At 37.9% G+C, this 23,390-nt stretch overlaps 1 protein-coding gene across 1 annotated transcript in view; it reads right to left on the reverse strand.

The window, feature by feature from the left end:
* Positions 1 to 1,407: 1,407 nt before the first annotated feature.
* Positions 1,408 to 23,390, reverse strand: part of LOC145996710 (guanylate-binding protein 7-like) — a 339,895-nt gene continuing 317,912 nt past the window's right edge. Inside the window, exons 14-16 of the mRNA XM_083133231.1 lie at positions 16,976 to 17,059; positions 1,893 to 1,976; positions 1,408 to 1,461 (exon numbers count right to left, since the gene is read on the reverse strand). Of these exons, the coding sequence (XP_082989357.1) occupies positions 1,408 to 1,461; positions 1,893 to 1,976; positions 16,976 to 17,059 (222 nt within the window). The remainder of the gene's footprint in view (positions 1,462 to 1,892; positions 1,977 to 16,975; positions 17,060 to 23,390) is intronic.

Below are 23,390 nucleotides of genomic sequence, written 5' to 3' on the forward strand. Positions count from 1 at the left end.
TAGTACTTGGTGACAAGAAGGAAGAGTAAGCATGACCTGCAGTGTTGCCAGCTCCCGAGGAAAAAAAGTGTTGACAGGCCACAAAAAATATACAGATGGTTCTTTCGCCAGGCTTGTCGAAAACTGTGAGTGGTGGGGGGGTTGGTTGGGGAAAAGTGGTGGTGAGGGTGAGGATAGGGGTTCAGGGGTGTTACTGGGTGGCCTTGTTCAGGCCTGGGTGTGTGGTTGCATTCATGGTTGATATGTAGGCCCTCTCCCATCTTCTACGTATTGACGTGTTGGTGGATTGGGGCAAGGAGTGGACGATCGCTACCTGGAAGCAGTCATTAAAATGAATATTGTGGTGATTGGTGTGAATGGCAACAGCAAAGTCCAGGTTTTGGGTAGAGGAGCGGTGGTTGTTGATGCGGAGGTTCAGGGCTGTGGATGTTTCCCCCAGGTAGAAGCTCCCACAGATGTTGCAGGTGAGGATATAAAATAGGTTAGAGCTGTAGCAGGTTCCTTTGGGGTAGGGGGTGAATTTGCTGGTGGCAGTGTGGATCTGGAAGGTGCGGGAAGTGACAAATATTGGGGCAGGTTTTGCACCTTGGGCGGTTGCATTTGTGGGCCTTTGGGAATTGATTGTGAGTAGGTGGATTGTGGTGGAGCAGTATGTTCTGGAGATTGGGAGGACGTTTGAAAAGAACTCTGGGCTTGTCGGGGAGGTATTTCTGGTGTCAGGATCACTGTGCAGGATGGGAAGGAGGGAACGTAGAGTGTGTCTGATTTTGTTGAGGTGGGGGTGATATTGGGTGACAAGTACAGGGGGATTGGTGGCAGGTTTCTTGGTGGGAGTGTATGAAGCAGATATTTGTTTAGTGACCAGGGTGGAAAGATATCCACAGTTGGTCAAGGCTTGGTGTAAGCAGAGGTTATAGTTCTGTCGGGAGGTGGGTGAGGTGTTGAGGCATTGACCTCTGAGGGCCAGGGAGAATGGGATGGCTTTCTTGGTGTGGAACGGATGGGAGCTGGAGAAGTGTAGGTATTGCATATGGTTGGTATGTTTGATGTGGATGGAGGTTTCCAAATGTCCTTCCTTCATGTGCAGATCCACATCCAGGAAGGTGATTTGGTTGGTGGAGTGAGTCCAGGTGAAATTGATGGAGCTGAAGTGGTTAAGTTTGTCTAGGAAGGTGGTCAGGGAAGGTTCTCCATGTGTCCAAAGCATGAAGCTGGCATCGATGAAATGGAGCCAGAGGAGAGGTTTGAGAGATTGGGTCTCCAGGAACTCTTTTTCAACTTTGCCCATGAACAGGTTGGCATAGGATGGGGCCATTCTGGTACCCACGGCTGTGCCCCGGATTTGGAGATAGTGCTTGTCCTCGAAGGTGAAGTTGTTGCACGTGAGGACAAGGTGAGCTAGATGGGTTAGGAAATTAGAACTGGGGTTGTGGGGTTTTGGTCTGTTGTTGAGGAAGGATTCTATGGAGCAGAGGCCATGGGAGTGAGGTATGTTGGTATATAGAGAAGTAACATCGATGGTGGCAAGGATAGTGTTGGCAGGTAATTGTGGGAGAGTGTTAATTTTCTGAAGGAAGTCAAGTGTCACCAAGTACTACAACGTCTCTCTACTCCTGAAGATGTGACATACCATCACGAAAATTTGATTTTTTCTGTGTCCTGTTATTTTTTTCTCTCGTCTTTCACTTTTTATTTAGCCCTTGAGGCCCTCCTTCCTTTTTATCCTATATATATATATATATATATATATATATATATATATATATTACACGCACACACACACACACACAATTGAACTTGAAGCTTTTATTGAATATACATTACCATATCACATACCCTGATAAATTTAAAAATCTGTGCACAGAATAAGTTTTGAACAAAAAATAACAAACCTGTCGAGCTCTTATCTGTTCTTGTAATGCATCACGTTGAAGGCGAAGGTTGGTAGTTTTCTCCGTCAGATTGGCCTCAATTTTCTAAAAATAAACAAAGATTCTTTCTTAAAATGTATGCATTAAATAAAGTATAATTTAGGGTGCTATCAAGTACCTTGTTACTTGATGTAACAGGTATAAATTTATTATGGACCTCTTTCTCTCTTTGTGTGTTTGTAACAAAAATTTATTATATATATCATTCAATACATACAATTATGCAAAATATGGACAAAATTAAATTGTGGTATGTGCATTTCCTCATTGTTTAAAATTGTACATTAGACATGAAAATGTCAAGTCACATGTGGGATTGACGCATATTTTTCTCAAGACCAGTCTTGGCATGTTTACATGTTCTACATTGTTCAAATCTTCAATCTGATCATCTGTTAAAGGCAACATGGGTTTTGATTTTAATAAGACATTAGATGCTATGTCATGGCACTCATTTTCTATTCTATCTGCAAATTCTTTGATGGCATCTGCTCCCATGTATAAATCTTCTTTACTAACAACATCATCCTGTACAACAATATAATAAAAACTAGAAGGTTCATGTAACTGGTATGATGTACTTGAAGATTCATCAGGATCTGGGCTACAGAATGCAAGAGGTTTGAGATTTGATTCAAAATCACAGACTATATATGCTGGGTGTTCCAACAAGGCTTCAAATTTTTTGAATTTGGCATTTTCATTTGGGTTAGGCATAAGCATATGAACAGGTTTATGATTCCCACAGTATTTCAGATGCTCAATTAACTTGTTTTTAGCAATTTCTGCATTCTTTTCCCGAACCCCATTCACCATTTTTTGACCATCAAATACAGACAAACATCTTCTGCACAACTTGAATATTCTATGAGTTTTGTCTAGTTGTGTTCTGACTAAAGCTTCAAGATTATGTATCAGAGTATAATGGCGTGTATCATCCCCTTCAATTAAGAGCAGATCAATCGGAACAGCAGAATCATCATCAAATGTACTGATTCTGAGAGGTGCTATCAAGCAATTGCCACGGCCAGTAGAACAAATAAATACATTAATAGATAATTGTTTACCATTAATATCCCTGGCCTTTTTTTCAAATTTATCAATATTCTGAACAGACATTGGATATTCTAAACCCTCCATTGCTTCATCAAAATCATTTTCATGTTGTTTATAATAAGTTATTCTATCAGGATTCCTTGAAACTGGATACAACGCAGCTAAAATACACCACAAAAAGCATTTCTCATCATTATTTTTTATATTAACCACGGCTTGTTTTTTTTTAATATTGGCAGGTAATGGCAAATATGTAGATCCTTGTAATGGGCTGAATTCAGAAATATTAACATAGAGCTTGTGTGGAGATCCGCATAGGCTCAATCCAGACTCTTTTGCAGCAAATTCAGAGTGTTTAATAATCAATTGATCTATCAAACTGCTTATTATTTCGTCTGAATTTGTATTTGAATATACCGGTACAGTTTCTGTTATGTAGGGCTGTGTAAATTTTGTGCCATTTGATTTCTTATATTGTGTAAACAATTTGAGGGACAGCTTATAAGAGCCATTTTGTGCATTTAGAATTGCCTGCACATCAGGATTTAAACTGTTCAAAAAATTCTTAATACCACATCTTGGCTCTGATACAAACCGGTAATCCCTTAATTGACCAGCAAAACTGCTATGGATGGGTTCATAGCGTGGCTGCTTTGCCGGTCCAGCATTAACAGGTGTTTCATGCTTCCTTTTCAGACCAGATGTAGATGGTTGTGGGGGCAATGTTGATGACTGTGCAGAGCAAGTACCTTTATGTTTATAAGTGAAGTATTCCATGCTATATTTTCTATGGCATTTAGGGCATATTTTTGTGGGAGTTCTATATTTATCTGGATTACAATTCTTTTGATGCTTAGCCCAATTGGGGCTGGATATATTCTTTTTGCATTGATTACAATGTTTTTGGTTTGACATTTTTTGTTGTTGTTTATTATATAAAATTTCTTGGGGTTCAAATCAAAATTCTATGCTTAATAAAAAATATCAGTTGGGTTCAGCAGTGTGTTTTGTATATTTGTGTGTGTGTGTGTGTGTATGTGTGTGAATATTTTTGGCTTTGGTATTTATATAAAATTTCTTGGGGTTCAAATCAAAACTCTATACTTAATAAAAATATCAGTTGGGTTCAACAATGTGTTTTGTGTGTGTGTGTGTGTGTGTGTGTGTGTGTGTGTGGGTGTGTGGGTGTGTATGTGTGTGTGTGTGTGTGTGTGGCATTTTGCCTTAGTTTTAAGTGTAGCCAAAAAAAATATCAAGAGGGGCATATTTTTGACAAGTTTATGGACAACAAACTGAGAGATGTAGCTTTTACACACATGGGCAAATCTGTCTGAGGGGAGTTCTTCTTTTCTACACTAGAATTCAAAATTCTTTAGATTTAAATATGTACACACATGGCCGATTGGACTATATGCCCCCTCTTGACATAATTTTAAGTGTGGGCAAATCGGGGCATATGAACTCTTCTTTTCTACACTAGGATTCAAAATTCTTGGGGATTAAGAGGATATCACACTTGAAGAAATGGGGAATAAGAGGATCTTGGCATAATTTTAAGTGTGGGCAAATCGGGCTGTTTAATCAAATAACCTCTTCTTTTCTACACCTATAAGTGGTGCTGGTTGTAGTACAAATAACACTACTTGTGTGTGTGTGTGTGTGTGTGTGTGTGTGTGTGTGTGTGTGTGTGTGTGTGTGTGTGTGTGTGTGTGGGTGTGTTAATACGTTTGCTCTAGTTTTAAGTGTAGCCAAAAACAATATCAAAAGGGGCTTATTTTTAACAAGCTTATGGACAACAATCTCACAGATGCAGCTTTTGTAAGTGTAGCCAAATCAATCTGAGGGGGGGTCATACTTTCCCGGGAAATTCCCGAGGGCATTTTTACAAAAATCTTGGATTAGACGGAGTACCACACTTGAGCAAAAAGCTCATATGGGCATGTTGAGCAAGTTTTAAGTGTAGCCAAATCTGCCTGAGGGGGTTCATACTTTATCGAGCCAGTAGTAGCATCAATTACACTACTAATTTTAATAGAACTGCATTGAATTAATTATTACAAGACATGAACATACACTCACACAGAGCACAGGTTTTGCTGCCTGCCCAAATCGAAAAATAATTTCCATGACCATAAACATTTGTTGCATTTGTTGAGAGAAATCCATAAGTAACGTCGACCTATTTGATGTTCCAGGAACACTTATTTGCAGGAATACCACACTGTGTCCACAGGATTTACGATTGAATGCTTACTAAAGTAATAGAAATATGCATCCCCATTTCCATTAATCGTTCACTCTGTGTATATTTTGAGGTCAGCTAATTTGAACATACGACCCTAAGACAGCTACACTCTGCCAAAAAGACTGCAATGTCAACAAAGTAATTACTGTATTTTATATATTTTATCTTTGGTAATGGAATATTTATCCCTTCAGCTTCTTATTTATGTTTGATTTGGTTTATTTTACTTCGCTTTTCTGCCACTTTTGGCTAAATGCGATGATAAGGATGAGTGATGAAATGATGAAATTGATGAAGGGGCACTCACAAAGAACACCGAATGAACACAATGCCAAGGCCCGTGTTTAACCACTCTATCACGGAGGCCGGAATCCTTTTTAATTTGGAGAAATCATTCCTTGACAGAGAATTAAGAACAGTTAACATGTGTCATGCCGGAGTTATGATATTTTAAATTTCAAACAATCAATTGGGATTTACTCTTAAGCATTCTTTGCCTACATCAAAACCTCCACAAAGTTAAGATCGATTACACTAAGGACAACAGCATTAGAGTCTCTGCTTTAAGGAACGATTAAGCATATTATGATGGCGGAAAAAAAAATCACATGACTATAGTGATGCATATGCATCAAGTAAAATATTCTGGAGATAAAATAGTCCCCCATTTGGATCTACGGGCGGGGACTACTTTGGGAGTCCCTGGACTAAGGATAAGATCTAGATTAGAAATATGGGTATTAAATTAGGCACCTGGAATGTTCTGAGCCTTTACCAGCCTGGGGCATATCAGTGTACAGTTATTGGGTTAAATACAAATTAGATGTAGTAGCTGTCCAGGAAGTTAGATGACCAGGAGAAGGGAATTGTAAAACTAAAAATTATACTTTTTTCTATGGTGGTACTGAAAATCATAATTTTGGAACAGGCTTTTTCATAAATAATAGAATTATCTCTGCTCTTAAAATAGTAGAATTTATTAAAGAAAGGATATCATATGCAGTTGTATAGGGTAGGTGGTGTAAAATTATTTTAATAAACATACATGCACCAACGGAAGATAAAGATGATAATACTAAAGAAGATTTTTATGCAGAGTTAGAACAGGTCTTTGATAAATTTTCTCAGTATGATATGAAAATTCTGTTAGGTGACTGTAATGCACAGATTGGCAAAGAAGAGACATTAAACTACTATTGGTAAAGAAAGTCTTCGTGAATTAAGTAATGATAATGGTATAAGATTGATTACTTTTGCAATCTCAAAGAATTTAATTGTGGAAAGTACCACTTTTAAACATAAAGATATCAAATATACCTGGTCTTCTCCAGATGGTGAAACTCATAATAAGATAGATCATATTCTCATTGATAAGAGAAGGCATACTAATATAATTGACGTTCGTACACATAGAGGTGCTGACTGTGCCAGTGACCATTTAGTAATTGCTGAATTAAGAGAAAGACTCTCAGTGATAAATCATAAGCAACAAAATCTAAAAGTTCTAAAATTTGATACAGGAAAGTTTACTGATGAAAGCATTAAGAAAGATTACCAAATTAAACTGTCAAACAGATTTGATGTTTTGCAGGATTTAAATGATGATGAAAATAGAAATGAAACAGACATAAATAAGAATTGGGAGCACATATGTAATGCAATAGAATCAGCAGCTTAAGAAAGTATAGGATACCATAAACCAAGATAAAGTAAGCCATGGTTCGATAATGAATGTCATAATCTAATAGAAATAAGAAATCAGGCTAGACTTAGGTGGTTAAATAACTCTGATACAAATTTAAGCAATTATAATAGAATAAAGCGAGAAGTTAACCGCACGTTTTGAAGTAAAAAAAGAGATTACTTCAAAAGCAAAATTAACGAAATTGAAACAAACAGCAAAAACAAAAATATCAGATATCTATATAAAGGTGTAAATGAATTTAGAAAGGGGTAGCAACCTAAAGCAAACTTGATAAAAGATAAAGATGGTGATTTTCTAGCTAACCCAAGCGATATTCTAAATAGATGGAAGAACTACTTTAATGACCTCTTTAATATTCATGTAGGAGATAAATCAGAAATAAATGAAGTGCACACAGCAGAACCTTTAGTTCCAGAACCTAACTTGACTGAAGTTAAAGATGCTATTAAAAGGCTAAAGAATAACAAAGCACCTGGCATAGATTTAATACCAGCTTAGTTAATTAAAAATGGTGGAAATTCGTTAATATGTAAAATTCATAAATTAATTTGTTTCATATGGAATAAAGAAGAAATCCCTCAACATTGGAAATAATTCATAATTGTTCCTGTGTTTAAAAAGGTGATAAAATGAACTGCAATAATTACCGTGGAATTTCTCTACTCTCAACAACATATAAAATATTATCTAACATTCTTCTAACAAGACTAACCCCATATGCTAATGATATTATAGGTGATTATCAATGTGGATTTAAACATAACAGATCAACTACAGATCAAATTTTTCACATTAGACAGACACTCGAAAAAAGTGGGAATATAATCAAAATGTCCATCAGCTATTCATTGATTTCAAAAAAGCATATGATTCAGTCAAAAGAGATAAATTATATAATATATTAGTAGTGTTTGGAATACCGAAGAAGCTTGTTAGTATGATAAAAGTATGCAACAGTGAAACAGAAAGTAAAATTCGTGTGGGTATTAATTTACAATTCATGATGGGTTAAAACAAGGAGATGCATTATCTCCATTGCTCTTTAATTTTGCCTTAGAATATGCTGTTAGGAAGGTAAAAGAAACTATCGAAGGACTAAAATTAAATGGTGTGGCTCAGTTGTTATCATATGTAGATGATGTAGACTTATTAGGGGATGATATAAATACAATTAAGAATAATGCTAAAATATTTTTCAAAACTGCTAAAGAGATGGGTTTGGAAGTTAACAAAGAGAAAAAGAAATATATGCTTACCGGCCGAAACCAAGTGTTACGTAATAATCAAAATCTAATTATTGATAACAACTCGTTTGAACAAGTTTCCAAATTCAAATACTTATGAGTAATATTAACATGTGAAAATTATATTAAAGAGGAAATAAAAAGTAGGCTTAACTCAGGAAATGCATGTTACTTCTCTCTTCATAAACTTTTGTCTTCTCGTTTAATATCTAAAAAACTAAAAGTTAAAATATACAAAATAGCAATTTTGCCTGTAGTATTATTTGGGTGTGAAACTTGGTCCCTTACATTGAAAGAGGAACATAAATGGACATTTCCACTTTGTCATGAAAAACGTTTTAAATCCATTCATTTTACAGGTAATAACACAAACATGAAATGTGCAAAATATCTCGGCGATATTTGTTTTGGTTCTCGAGAAACACGCCTTCAAACACAGCTGAAATTCACCTCCTACGTCACGGATTTGAAAACGTCCTCTACACAGACACGAGGTCCTCTGACGTCATCACATAGAAATCATAGCCGACGATAGAAATGCATGCAGCCAAGGCTTCTGCTCGTCCCATCAACTAAGCATGAGCCGCGGAAGCGACAGTAGTCACTTGTTACTGTGTAAAACACGTATCTTGTAACTTCCAGTGCAAAAATCTGTGGTCCATTTCTTGGAGATGAATTATGCCCTAGCAGTATAGCAGTATTTACTATAATTCAGCAACTTGGTATAGGGTTTTCCCATTAGGGTGACAAAGCAAAACTTGTAACAGTCAATGGCTGAACACGTGAACAGCCTTGTTCAATGCGAATACATAGGTTGGTTCTGACTGGCAAGAACTTAATGTTATAGGAATGCCTTTTCTGGAATTACAATTATTTTCGTCATAATATTTTCTTCTCAAATTTTAAGATAGTACGTTTAGAACACTGGTTTACACGCTAATTTCTGCAATATAAGAGGTGATACGGTATAAAAAGGTACGGGGAGTTTCTAAATTTCCTGCAGTAAATGACAGTTTTCTTCAGTTAATATATATATATTGCAAATTTTTGTATTTAGCATACTTTTACGTCGCTTTTCCGTCAGTTTGTTTAACCGCAATGATGAGAACGCATGGTTAATTTAGTATGTATCTTCTCTAACATCACATTTCTTCCCACTTTTGGCTAATCGCTACAATAAAGATGAATGACTACAAGCAGTATTCAAAGTCGGGGTGCAGGAGAACATCCCCCCACACATACACTACCACCACTACCAACAAGTACAATCTAAGTATCACCCAACCTACCACGATACGAGAAAAACTTTTCCTTCTGTCCCATTTCATTTTGAAAACATTCACTTGTTCCATCTCCTTTTATGAGACAAGATGCAAAATGTCTTGTCTCGTGTTCTTCAGCCAGTGTTACCGACCCGATAACCCGACAACATTAATTTGAATGGTAATTATTTGACAAAAGAAAAAAAAATATTGCAATATCTCATCACATGATTATATGAAGAAGTTGTAAACATCTAATTCATTTCTATTTCGACTGTTTTACGTAGATTTCTTACATTTTGGTTTAATTTCGACAATTTCGAATCCTAGGTAAACAAAGGATGTGTGATTGTCCCATCATCTATTCCATCACTTCATCATCCTCATCATTGCGATTAAACTAAGAGTTATAAAAGCAACGAAAATAATAAAAATACAGTCAGTTTATGTATATTATAAGGACTGTGTTTTCCATAAAGACCTCGTATGCTTTCTTTCAATTTACTTTATCTTGAAACTTTTTCCCATCAAAGTTGATCTAACGGTGAGGTTATATATAAGTGTAATAAATAAAAACATGGAACTGGGAGGAAGAGCCTCCATTATGGTACCATCTTAGAATTTATCCGGAGTGATTAAGTACAAACTGATACACGTACATATATTTTCTACATTTAATGGACAGCCTCAGTGGCCAAATGATTTGAGTTATTGACTCAAAATCTCACAGCCGAAGATTCAAGGTTCGAACATCGTCCTGGGTAATGTACACGTTTTCTTGAAAATTCTATTAATGTTTGAATTAGTGAGATTTCTGGACAGATTTCATTAGTGTATATCCCACGACATATATTAATCGCTGATCATATAAATTAGAAACTATCTGTTGAAAATATAAATTACAAATTTGCGCTATCTGGGTGTCGTTCAATTTATCTTTCGAACATGGATTCATATAAAGTGTACGTAATTTAGACTTTTCAAATCTCATTTCACAGTGGATGTTTTTTTATGTGGAAGCAATTCTGTGAAGACGGGACTAAATATAATCTAAAAACTAATTTCTGACATAAGCACAGAAATAAGCATAATATTTCTAATGACGCCTTCTTTGACGAGATCCCAAGAGAAGAAATGGAGGACCTCTTCAACCTGGACATTAACGATAGGTTAATTATCATCTCTTAAACATGTAATTCAATTTCTGCAACAGTGCATTAATTATTATAATAGGCCCGAACCCAAAGTGACATTGGAACATGCTCTTCACAGGAATATTAGAAAATGGAATCCAAGAAGTTAAATGAAGATAGAAGTGTTTTAGTGTTCCAAGGTAAAAACCTGCAATTTTCTGACTGTCATCGTTTGGATATCACTTTAATTCATTCCTGAATTAACAAACTTACGGAAAGAAAACGGCAACAAAAGTTTCACTAGAATAACTTACAAAAAAAGAAGCTCAGTTGTAATAAAATAAGCCAACTAATTTTTTCAGCGAGTTTGCAAGTGCAGAGTATTTAGATTCAATATAAAATATTAGTGTTGAACTAGTGTTTATTTTCTAAATTATATATTTTGCACATGTACATATTTGTTGTGTGTATATGATAGGAAAGGGTTTCGCCGATAAGCTGTTATTCTTCTGCTGCCTTCCTGCTTAACTGACTTCTATAGTGAGTACAGTTTTAATTAAAATTATTGATTTGATTTGCTTTCTTTTTTCTTCGCTTTTTGTGTCATTTTTTTCTAATTTGCGAGGATGTGATGGGGAATGATATGATGACATTCATGAATGGATAGTCACAAACATCTATGCCAAGACCGGAATTCGAGCCTAGGACCCCTGTCGTCGTAGCGCGATGTGCTAAGCACTCCGCCATGAGGGCCAGCAGTTTTAATTAAAAGCAACACAATTAGAATCGATCAATTGAATAATACAATAATCAATTCTATACGGAATAATATTATATATTTTTGGTCAGAAAGGGGTTTGTCAATAATAATGAACAGAAATTAATTTAATGATGATGGCCTGAGAAACTTATATGCTATAATATTGCATTGGTCCAGTGATTGGTAACTAATTTAAATTTATATTTGTCAGTTTTTATGATTATACCACACTTTCCAATTGTTAGTATGAACTATAAAAAAATTGAAAGGTGTTTACGAATAAATTTGTTCGGACTGGGCATCGTCCTATAAAAGAAAATAAATACTAGGCCGAGGTCTGGAAAAGGTTGAGAACCACTGGGATAGAGTGACCTACCATCTGCTCTGTGCTCCTATGATCACAAGCAAGTGGAGAATAGAAGCTGCTGCGAATTTTGTCACACTGCTCCTGCCCATGGCTGTAGCAAAAGGCCGAGGCTATTTATTCTGGAGGAGGCAGTTCACTCCCCCCCCTCTCTCAATCCCTCCCATTGGGCGAAACACTAGAAACCACTGCCCGCTCGGTCCCATCCAGCGATGCCAACCCTAGCATAATGGTGCTAAACCTAGCATAATTTAACCGTCATTGGCACCTAGCACCCTGTGTTTGGCATAACAGCCAAATCTAGCATAATCAACAACCGCTCTGAGTCTGAGCGGTGGAAGTTAAATAAAAAAACAAAAAAAAAAACAACTCCACATCTCTATTTCAGGAGTGGACATGTTTCCAACAAAATAGGGTAAACCAGTCCAGATCCCACCACTCACCAATGTCATTCATCTCTTCCGCATCTTCCTGTCGTAAAATCGTAGAAGAGGGTGGAGGGGGAGGAGGACCACCCTCTGGTTTGTCCATTCTCAGCACCGACGCAACGGGTCAGCCATTTGTGGTGCTTTATTTTCCAGAGGAATATTTATGACAGGAAATCTTAGAAAGTTGGATTCGCAAATAAAGCTAATGTGCCGCCTTTCCTTGTCGGTGAATTTTGTGACAATGTTTCAAGTCGAATGTTAGCAAATCAATTTGTCTTCTGCTGGTGTTCGGTTCGGTTCGCATCTTGCCATTTCGGAAACCGTTCTGTGCCGTTGCCCCGTTGCAAAAAAAGCGTGTAGCCAGTGGCGCAGGAATGGGGGGGGGGTACAGGGGTACATTGTACCCCCGCAAATTTTTGAAGGGGGGTACTGTACCCCTAAATCCGTAAATCGAGTTGTACCCCCTGTACCCCCCTTTGGTAATTTGACAGCAGACGGAAGGTGCTACTGTTAAAATTACCTATTATCAATTCGCCCAATTAAAAAATGTATTATTGTTTATAAATTTTAAGCATTATAGTCCTTACCACAGAAATTCAAAACATTTAATTGTAAACTTATTATACTAAATTGTGCTTGCTACTAGTTAGTTCATTGACCTAAGTTCTTGGAAACCTCTTTAAGGAGATGAAAATTGTTTAAAATGTGTGTGGAACGATGGAATCAGATTGACTCTCAGACAATTACGCTGCAGACGATTGCTGCTTTGCGTAAGGGGGGTACACATTTCTAAAGCAGTGGTCGCGTCGATTCGAAGATAAGATACAAATCTTCATCAGAAGAGTATATGACTGACCCCATTTTCTTTTGAATATTTATAATGGTGTTTTCCGAAACGGAACACTTACACGAACGAGACGAGACACGACAGACCAACTGGGTGGGGGGGGGGTGTTTACAATGCACTCCTGTACCTCACCCATATTTTTCATAAATTTGTAAGATGGTGTTGGGAAAACTATACTTAAACCTATATATTAAGATATATTTTTTTTAAAAAATAGAGTGCCGATTAGCCTATCTGAGAATGAGGTAAATTTGGAATAAGTTTTCATAACTTCAGAGTGGAAACCGAAAGAAAAATAAGCACAAACAAGAACGAGAAGGACCTCACCACACAGGATACAAGATGAGGCTGTGACAATTCTCGACTCATCGCATCGCGATACCATTCCTAGGTGAAATGAAATCTTTCCTAGACATTTAAACAGGGTGCAATTTGCGATTTTATCAGAGAGTGGACTATTTTTTACCTATGTATTAGGTATACTTATAATTGGACATAAATTGCTTAAAATCTAATTGTGATATCGAATGCAACACAAACACAACGCCATTTTATGTTAAACTCTAAAGTCAAATTGTAAGAAAATTACATTAGTCAGATGAATGCACGAGATAAATGAGACTCAGTGCAGGTTCTATTGGTAGATTTTGGATTGGATTTACAAGGTCTCTGGGAGTAAGATGGGAATATTTGATTGATTGATTTGGTTTATTTTACTTCGCATTTCACCCACTTTTGGCTAATCGCGAAGATGAGGATGAGTGATGATGATATGATGAAATTGATGGACACTCAAAAATAACACCCATGGGCAGGCCAGGATTCGAACCTGGGACCTCAGGCATCATAGCGCGCTATGCTAACCCCTCCGCCACGGAGTACGGCGAGGTGCGAATGTGTTTTGGATTTTCTTTGTAGATGCGAAAATCTTTAACTGTGACGCGCACATGCTTCTGCTTACATTAAAGTTTACATTTTCACATAAACGAGAAATTGACATGTCATCCTAAAACACACGCATGTATCTGCATTTAATACCACTACATACGAAAATAAACCTTGGCCGGCTCTTCACATTGTCCACCAAAAATTGAAAAGAAAGAATAAACTTTTGAGGGTATGGCTTTCCTTGCTACTTCTGAGAGCTGAAGGATTTCGGTTTTGTAAATGAACCGAATGATATTACTTTCAGTACTTGAAGAGCGTCATTAGGTACAGCTAATTACATTACAAATAAATGATTTGTCATATTTTTCACAAATATTTCAAAGTTAGACTTCTTACGAGTTGATTGGGAACCATCTGAACTCATTTTTTTTTTTTTTTTTTAATATAACACCCTATAGATGTCTGAGAAAATACCAAATACATGGCTTCTAAAAGGCATTGGATATGGTACACACCTGCCATAAATTGTTTAAAGATATTTTTATGCGTAGCTATGGGACTTTTAAAATTAGAAAGAACGGAACTGAAGTGGAACTCTATATAATGTAGTTTCTATATCCAGTGGGTTGGAGATGATTATTCCTGTTGGGGTGGCTCAAGATCCCCCTCACTCCTGATTTTCTGTTCCGTGAAATCCAAATAAGCCCAGAATGAGGTCCAGAGCTTAGCCTTATATGTTTCAGAATTGTTATCTGATTTTAAAATCTGTTTTTTTTTTTAACTTAAATTCTAACAAAAACAATGAAAAATATTTATGCATATTTTGCATTAAATAACAGGACATTCGTGTGTGCTGTTCTAAAAGAGAATATTTCTCATGGCTTCACATTATACCTAGGTATCAAGGACATTTTTGTGGGGTTCCAGGGGGTCCGGACCCCTACCCCCCAAAAGACTTACCAAGTAGTAAAAGTAATTTATAAAAATATAATTGTTTAGCATTTGTTATACTCAATTTTCATCAATGCCAATACCATGCTTGAACAGCGTACCTGCTACCTGGAAGCAGTCATTAAAATGAATATTGTGGTGATTGGTGTGAATGGCAACAGCAAAGTCCAGGTTTTGGGTAGAGGAGCGGTGGTTGTTGATGCTGAGGTTCAGAGCTGTGGATGTTTCCCCCAGGTAGAAGCTCCCACAGATGTTGCAGGTGAGGATATAAAATAGGTTAGAGCTGTAGCAGGTTTATTTGGGGTAGAGGGTGAATTTGCTGGTGGCAGTGTGGATCTGGAAGGTGCGGGAAGTGACATATATGGGGGCAGGTTTTGCACCTTGGGCGGTTGCATTTGTGGGCCTTTGGGAATTGATTGTGAGTAGGTGGATTGTGGTGGAGCAGTATGTTCTGGAGATTGGGAGGACGTTTGAAAAGAACTCTGGGCTTGTCGGGGAGGTATTTCTGGTGTCAGGATCACTGTGCAGGATGGGAAGGAGGGAACGTAGAGTGTGTCTGATTTTGTTGAGGTGGGGGTGATATTGGGTGACAAGTACAGGGGGATTGGTAGCAGGTTTCTTGGTGGGAGTGTATGAAGCAGATATTTGTTTAGTGACCAGGGTGGAAAGATATCCACAGTTGGTCAAGGCTTGGTGTAAGCAGAGGTTATAGTTCTGTCGGGAGGTGGGTGAGGTGTTGAGGCATTGACCTCTGAGGGCCAGGGAGAATGGGATGGCTTTCTTGGTGTGGAACGGATGGGAGCTGGAGAAGTGTAGGTATTGCATATGGTTGGTATGTTTGATGTGGATGGAGGTTTCCAAATGTCCTTCCTTCATGTGCAGATCCACATCCAGGAAGGTGATTTGGTTGGTGGAGTGAGTCCAGGTGAAATTGATGGAGCTGAAGTGGTTAAGTTTGTCTAGGAAGGTGGTCAGGGAAGGTTCTCCATGTGTCCAAAGCATGAAGCTGGCATCGATGAAATGGAGCCAGAGGAGAGGTTTGAGAGATTGGGTCTCCAGGAACTCTTTTTCAACTTTGCCCATGAACAGGTTGGCATAGGATGGGGCCATTCTGGTACCCACGGCTGTGCCCCGGATTTGGAGATAGTGCTTGTCCTCGAAGGTGAAGTTGTTGCACGTGAGGACAAGGTGAGCTAGATGGGTTAGGAAATTAGAACTGGGGTTGTGGGGTTTTGGTCTGTTGTTGAGGAAGGATTCTATGGAGCAGAGGCCATGGGAGTGAGGTATGTTGGTATATAGAGAAGTAACATCGATGGTGGCAAGGATAGTGTTGGCAGGTAATTGTGGGAGAGTGTTAATTTTCTGAAGGAAGTGGCTGGTGTCCCGGAGGTAGGAGGGTAGAGCTTTAACAAGATGCTGGAGGTGGGAGTCGACAAAGGCTGAGATTCTTCCAGAAGGTGAATTGTAACTGGACACGATGGGTCTACCAGGGTTGCCAGGTTTATGGATCTTGGGCAGCAGGTAAAAGTGGGAGTGCGGGGGTTGTCTGGGATAAGCATGGATATGGTGGAAGCTGTGAGGCCCTCGGGGGGACCTCTGGTGTGGATAAAGTCCTGGATTCTGTTGAGGTGTGTGGCTGAAAGGTCGACCGTGGTGGTTTTGTAGGTGGAGGAGTCGGCCAGCTGGCGAGTGGCTTCCGCCAGGTAATCTTGAGAGTTCAAGACCACCATGGTGGATCCCTTGTCAGCTGGGAGGATTTTGATGTGGTGGTTCTGGCGGAGATCTTGAAGGGCTTTATCTTGAGAGGGATTCAAGTTCGGTTTGTTGTGGAGGTTGTCAAAAATTAGCTGTCAGTGATATTGGAGATTACGGCAGTGATGTATCTTTCCAGGGGGTGGGGGGCAGGGGGGGGGTCTTGGGAGGATGGTGGGCAAAATTGGAGGAGGCTTGAGTGGGTTTCATTCGTTGTGGTCTGGGGGAAGGGTTTTTGCCCAAAAGTGATTCCATCTGAGGTGTCTAGCAAAGGTGTGGATATCGAAGAGGAGTCTGAATTGGTTGTGGGGAGTTGTGGGGGAGAAGGTGAGGCCTTTGGATAGAATATCAATTTCAGTTTATTTAAAATTCTGTGCACAGAATAAGTTTTGAACAAAAAATAACAAACCTGTCGAGCTCTTATCTGTTCTTGTAATGCATCACGTTGAAGGCGAAGGTTGGTAGTTTTCTCCGTCAGATTGGCCTCAATTTTCTAAAAATAAACAAAGATTCTTTCTTAAAATGTATGCATTAAATAAAGTATAATTTAGGGTGCTATCAAGTACCTTGTTACTTGATGTAACAGGTATAAATTTATTATGGACCTCTTTCTCTCTTTGTGTGTTTGTAACAAAAATTTATTATATATATCATTCAATACATACAATTATGCAAAATATGGACAAAATTAAATTGTGGTATGTGCATTTCCTCATTGTTTAAAATTGTACATTAGACATGAAAATGTCAAGTCACATGTGGGATTGACGCATATTTTTCTCAAGACCAGTCTTGGCATGTTTAAAACAAAAGTGTTTTAATCAACTTGTTTTAAACGTTTGAAACACAAAGCTTTGTTTTATTCACTAGTGTTTAAAACATTTAAAACAAAGTGTTTTAAACTTGTTTTTTCAGACTTGTTTAAAACATATTTTTGACACTTCATTATTCATAGTTTGCGGTTATTTACGCATTTTGTAACAATGCCTTTTCATTCAATGCGTACCGTTGTTTATTGTGCATACTGTGATGAATAACCTCGGAGGACGTTTTAATCTCGTGACTGTTATTTTACACGTGTTTAAAATATTTTTTAAATTGAATACTCTATTTATGGAACAGTTTTGTTGCTCACTTAACACACCGCATGATAAAAGAATGTATTTGTTCTGCAGAGTATCACTGAATTTGGAAGCATATTTTGGGAGATTTTTTTTTCAATTGAAGGAGGAGCTGTTTTCAGCTGTTGAAGGAAAGGTCCAGCCGCGGCTGAGAAATAAGGATGGACATATTTCTGAGTAGTATTGGCCATGCTGCCCAACAATTCTATTTAGTACAACCTAATCATGCATACCTCGTTCATCCATTTGGACCTGGAAAGAGAAGATGCAGCCCTTCTAAGGATCAAAAAATGCTTAAGACGGTTGGGGAACGATGAATATTCAAGGGACCGAACCTCTTGTTAAGGGGATGTGAGTGCTTGTGGACCAGCAAATGAGAGGTGCCTGCTTCTAGGCTTTGCGAGGTTTTACGCCCCTCTTGTGCTAGAGCACACCCTCCAGGGTTTGTTCCAGATATCAGGCTTTGCACCTCGAGGACGCTTTAATCGGCATACGAGCATGTCCAGATCTGTAGAGTTAGGGACGGGGAGTTGTTAGGACACTGGTTACCTGGGACTTGCAGGGTTCTTATCCCATCTTGTATGAGAGGAACCCTCCAAGAACAGGATATAGTTCAGCAATACTCCCGATAGTCATCTCCTGTCAGTCTTTCAAATTGAGATTGGTTTTATGAAGTTATATTAGTATGTCTTATCCCAGACAACGTCTAGAGGTCTCCTGTGTTTGTATCGTGCATGTGGATACGAACGAACCAATGTTTCTGATTATCAATCTTGCTTTTATTTCTCGAAAAATTTCTTGGTTACTTTTTATTAATTTAAGGTAATTTTAGGGTTGAATTAGTTTGTCTTCGGGAATTTTTATTGCACGTGGGTGGTAGTCATTCTCCTCCACTAGGGCAGGTTGAGGATGTATCGTAATACCAGGTGTCACATATTGTGTGATATACACTGGATTCTATTTTTATTCTGAAAGCAATTTCTTTCACTTATATACAATATCAAATATACGTGCAGGTTGTTGTTCTCCTTGTAAACTTACTAATTTTCTGTTTGAGTTTGAACTCTAACTGGAAAACGATTGTTGTCATTCTATTGTTGGTCACTGCTTTTTTTTTGTCGCGAAGAATGTTTCCTTTGTTATTGTTACTTTGTTATTATTACTTTCTTCTCCTCTTCGAGAAATTCATACTTGCCTCTATTGGAGAAATGGATGCATAATTTCCTTAGCTAGCATGAATGGATTCGTTATAATTTTCTTAAGGGTACATGTGTTGCTTGTTGTTATTTCAAAAGATCAACGGGAAGCTTATTTCACTACCTATTACGAGTACTCGGACTTTTGAAAGTTTAATTCCAAAACTAAATCAGTTTGTAAGATGATATTGTGTTAATAAAAGTATTTTTTTTTTGTAGTGTCATAGCAGTACTGCTACATATGAGTTGGTTTTCAGTAATTTTGTAAGCAAGGAATGTGGTTGTCGCCCGAGGGTGGGGGGGATGATAATATTCTTTCAATTTTTAAGAAACGTTTGTATATGTGAATAGGGAATGATGAGTGCAGTGATACAAGGTCGATATCTTATTCACTCGCTGCATGTATACAACACTTAAAACAACATAAATCATTTATTATTTTAATACAAGCTGAAGAAATATAAATGGAAAATTGCAAGAGACATCACTTTATGAAATGACAGCTTCCCACGAGGCTACTAACAATTACAATATTAACGTTTGCATCTGTTCATGGATTTAGAGGCAAGATTTAATAATATACCTTCATTAGTAAATCCATGATGCACAAGAAAATAATATAGTTACATCAATTCTATGCAAACACTAGATTTAAATAATGCACTATTTACAATTTTTGATTATTACATTTACTTTATTCATGTTTCATTTTATGGTTTCAACTTTATTAAAGCAGTTTTGTATTGAGCAGTTTCAAAACTATTTGCAATTTCTATTAAAAATAAATTCATTTGTCATCAAATACGAATGAACATTTTTACAGGCTTGCGTTAGTTGGCATTCTATCCTTAAAAAAGGAAGTGCTATGGAGAGAATCGAATCGGGAACCCTTCGTATGGTGACCAGGTATCATAGTGACCGGACCACACCGTCCATCTTGATTTATCGCTTCTATGCTCCTACCCATGTGTTGAAACCATATTGCACTATTCTATCTGCTATTCATAAAAAGTATATTATAATTAAATTAGTGTTCCACGAAACATAATATTTTCTTGTTAACTATGCATATTGTAAACGACGACTTTTAGAATTCGGTCACATATAGGATGGTCCATGTCGTGTATGATTCAACAGTCTACCTAAGAAGATTGCGAGCTGAGCAGTGGGGAAGCGTGCAGTCTCTGGAAGGGTAGGCACAAGACGGAGCTGGGATTGGGGGTGAGGGGAAGATGTGAATTTTTTTAACAGTAGTATGTTAAAATATAGCCCCTAGAAAATAAAATATAACATATTGCCTGAATCTTGGCTACTGCTGTTCAAAAAAGTCGGGATAGTGATTGTAAAGGATAATGTATAGTGATTAACGCTCTCGCCTTATAATCAAGAAGCAGACGGAGGCATTGGTTCAGATTCTACTTTAATCTAGTCTCGATTAGATATCCGAGAATAAAGGCGCTTCTGTCTCGAAGGTCAGAAAACAGTGACGATGGGACTCGATGTTCTAACCACGCATCACCCAATGAAAAGGCCATTCTGTGAGGCGCTGGCCCTCTTACATTTCTTACATTAAAGCTGCTCGTAAAAATTATTTTCTACTTCAAAAACAGTATTGTAAATGTTTCTCGCATTAAAGAAATGGATCACTTGATCGTCACTTAGCGTTTATTTCTTTTTAATGCTACATGTTAGCAGCTGGGTGTGCTCCGCTCCCGGCACAGCTCTGAATCTTCCATGGAAACACTGCTTCAACAAGCTCTGTGCGTCCACTGCCTACTTCGTCACGTGCTCGTACACGATCGGCACTCTTCGGAAGTCTGGGAGAGAGGGTGAGAGAGAGAAAAGAGGCCGGCCTCGAACGCCCCCCTGAAATTATGTTTTCCCGCATGAATCACATAGGTTGTTATGGGACCAGTTGAGGCACTCTCAGGTGGGCCTCGCTGAATGCGCAGATACGGTTCCAGGCAGGGTTGCAAACTTGCGGTAATTATCGGAAGACCTAGAATTTCAATTTTATTTTATTAAGCGTTGTTTAATGAAATTTATAAGTAATAAAATAATCCATAATAGACAAATATATTAGGGTAGGCCCGGCCTCCGGACCTCTTAGGACGCTTCACCACTGGAGCTGAGCACGCCCAGTTCTACGTTTCGCAAGCTTCGTGATCTTTAGTCAGATATTACGCTCACCTTTCTCAGCTCCATTAACAAATATGGTTTATCCAGGTTCATCATTACTGGGTAAGAGATTTCTTAATTTTCTTTAAGAAAAGACAGGAACACGTCAATATTATGGATATTTTACAGTGGAATGTCAATAGTTATTCTGCCCAAAAATTAGAATTACTCGATATTATTGCGGATTACCACCCGCAGGTAATTTGTTTACAAGAAATCAAAGGTACCCAACATGAAACATATAGGCTGTCACACTACACTCTTTATGGTTCCCCCACTAAGCATAATGGTACTGTCATTTATGTCCATGAAAATGTACCACACAATAATTTAAGTCTACCTTCCAAACTAAAATTAACAAACGACTTCCAAGTTGAAATCACAGCAGTAAGAGTGAAATTACAGAACCGACAGATTACTATAATATCAATATATATACTTTCTCACCAGTTATCTCAACGCATCACACCCGATGTTTTACAGGAAGTAGTGAGAGAATTACCGGCACCCTATATCATATTGGGAGATTTCAATGGACGTTCACCCCTATGGGGCGGAAAAAAAATGGACCGACTAGGGTTAGTGATTCATAATTGGATCATTCAGAATGACTTTATTATTTATAACGATTATACACCTACTCATTACCCGAGGAATGGAAATACTCCTTCATCTATTGATATAACTATTTCATCCCAGGATTTATTTCCATATTTCACTTGGTATAAAGATCATGATTTACGGGGTAGTGACTCAATTCCCAGCGTCCATCCACAAGTAGCCGTACTCCGCATATTACTGTTCCAGTAAGAAGATGGAGGAACGTGACTATTCAATGGGATAAATTTGCACAAAATTTTGAGCAACTATGTCCCAAGGACAGGAAAGTTCACGTTGCTGCAATATCCTACTCTCAATTTATCTCATTGCTTACGTCCACTCTAGATGCTTGCGGGAAAAGACAAACGTTCTGGAAACATGATATCTTTCCAGCCAATTGGTGGAGAAATAGTGATTGTGCTAATATTAAATATCAGAAAAAATACCTGTGGAAAAAACGTGGATTGAACTGAAACACCTCCAAGCCAAAGCGAAAAAAAAAAACATACATTCAAGCGAAAAGAGAGGTTTGGAAACAATTTTGTCAATTCGTAGATCACACCGAATCCATCATACGATCTGGAGGAACTTCAATAACTTTCGTAAACAAAAAATCGTTCATCACAGATTCTTAACGCATGAATGGGAAGCAGAGTTTATGAATATTAGCACCCCGCCTTTCATGGCACCTAGAAACAATTTTCGGGCCAACAAGGACACTGCCTTTACAACAGATTTTCAGGAAGTAACTGTCTCCGAACTCCACTCTATATTACAATCGGTGAAAAATACGTCCCATGGATATGATGGTATCACTTATGACATCATTCGGCACCTACCCAATTCAGGACTCGAAATTATTGTTCGCTTTTTTATGATATATATCGAGGCGAACAGGTCCCTGTTGAGTGGAGAAATCACATTGTCATACCAATACTAAAACCCAACAAACCGAAGAACAAAGCCAAATCGTATCGTCCTATTGTGTTGATACCTGTCATTGAGAAATTATTCGAGAAAACGCTCCATCAAAGGATAACTTGGAACCTGGAAAAACGGAATTATTTCCCCCCCCCACCAAAATGGGATTTCGGCTAGGCCTGGGCAATCAGGATGCTATTAATACCCTCACAGTAGCTGTACAAAATAGTAAAGTAACGAGAGATTACTGTTTTGGTCTATTTATGGATATAGATAAAGCATATGACTCAGTCCCCATCACCCTGCTCTGTAAACATTTAGACCCAACTCCAAATTTTCCCAAACCTTGCATCTATCTTATGGCATTTATATCACGAACGCAATCTTGTGTATTGGTTTGAGGATAGAATGGACGGACCGCACAAACAACGACACGGGATACCTCAGGATTTCCCCCTCAGTCCCCTGCTTTTCAATATTTATATTCAACAATTTCATACTGTACCTCATGCTCAATTTAAAATCCTTCAATTTGCAGACGACTTTTGCTACTATTTGACGACACAAGATGCAACACAGGGCTTACTGGCCACAACGCAACTCACAAATTATTACGTAACATGGGTTTGACATTCTCTCGTCCAAAATCCAAAATCATAATATTCAATTTACGCACTCAACATAGATATCCGAACACAATTACCCAGATAGCTAATATTCCAGTAGTTGACACAGGTATTTATTTGGGAGTCAGGTTTGATAGAAAATTAAATTGGATCGCACATATTAAATATATTGAAAATAAAGG

Source organism: Lepisma saccharinum, chromosome 13 (assembly GCF_977018435.1).
Source record: "Lepisma saccharinum chromosome 13, izLepSacc3.1, whole genome shotgun sequence".
In the NCBI taxonomy this organism is placed as follows: domain Eukaryota; kingdom Metazoa; phylum Arthropoda; class Insecta; order Zygentoma; family Lepismatidae; genus Lepisma; species Lepisma saccharinum.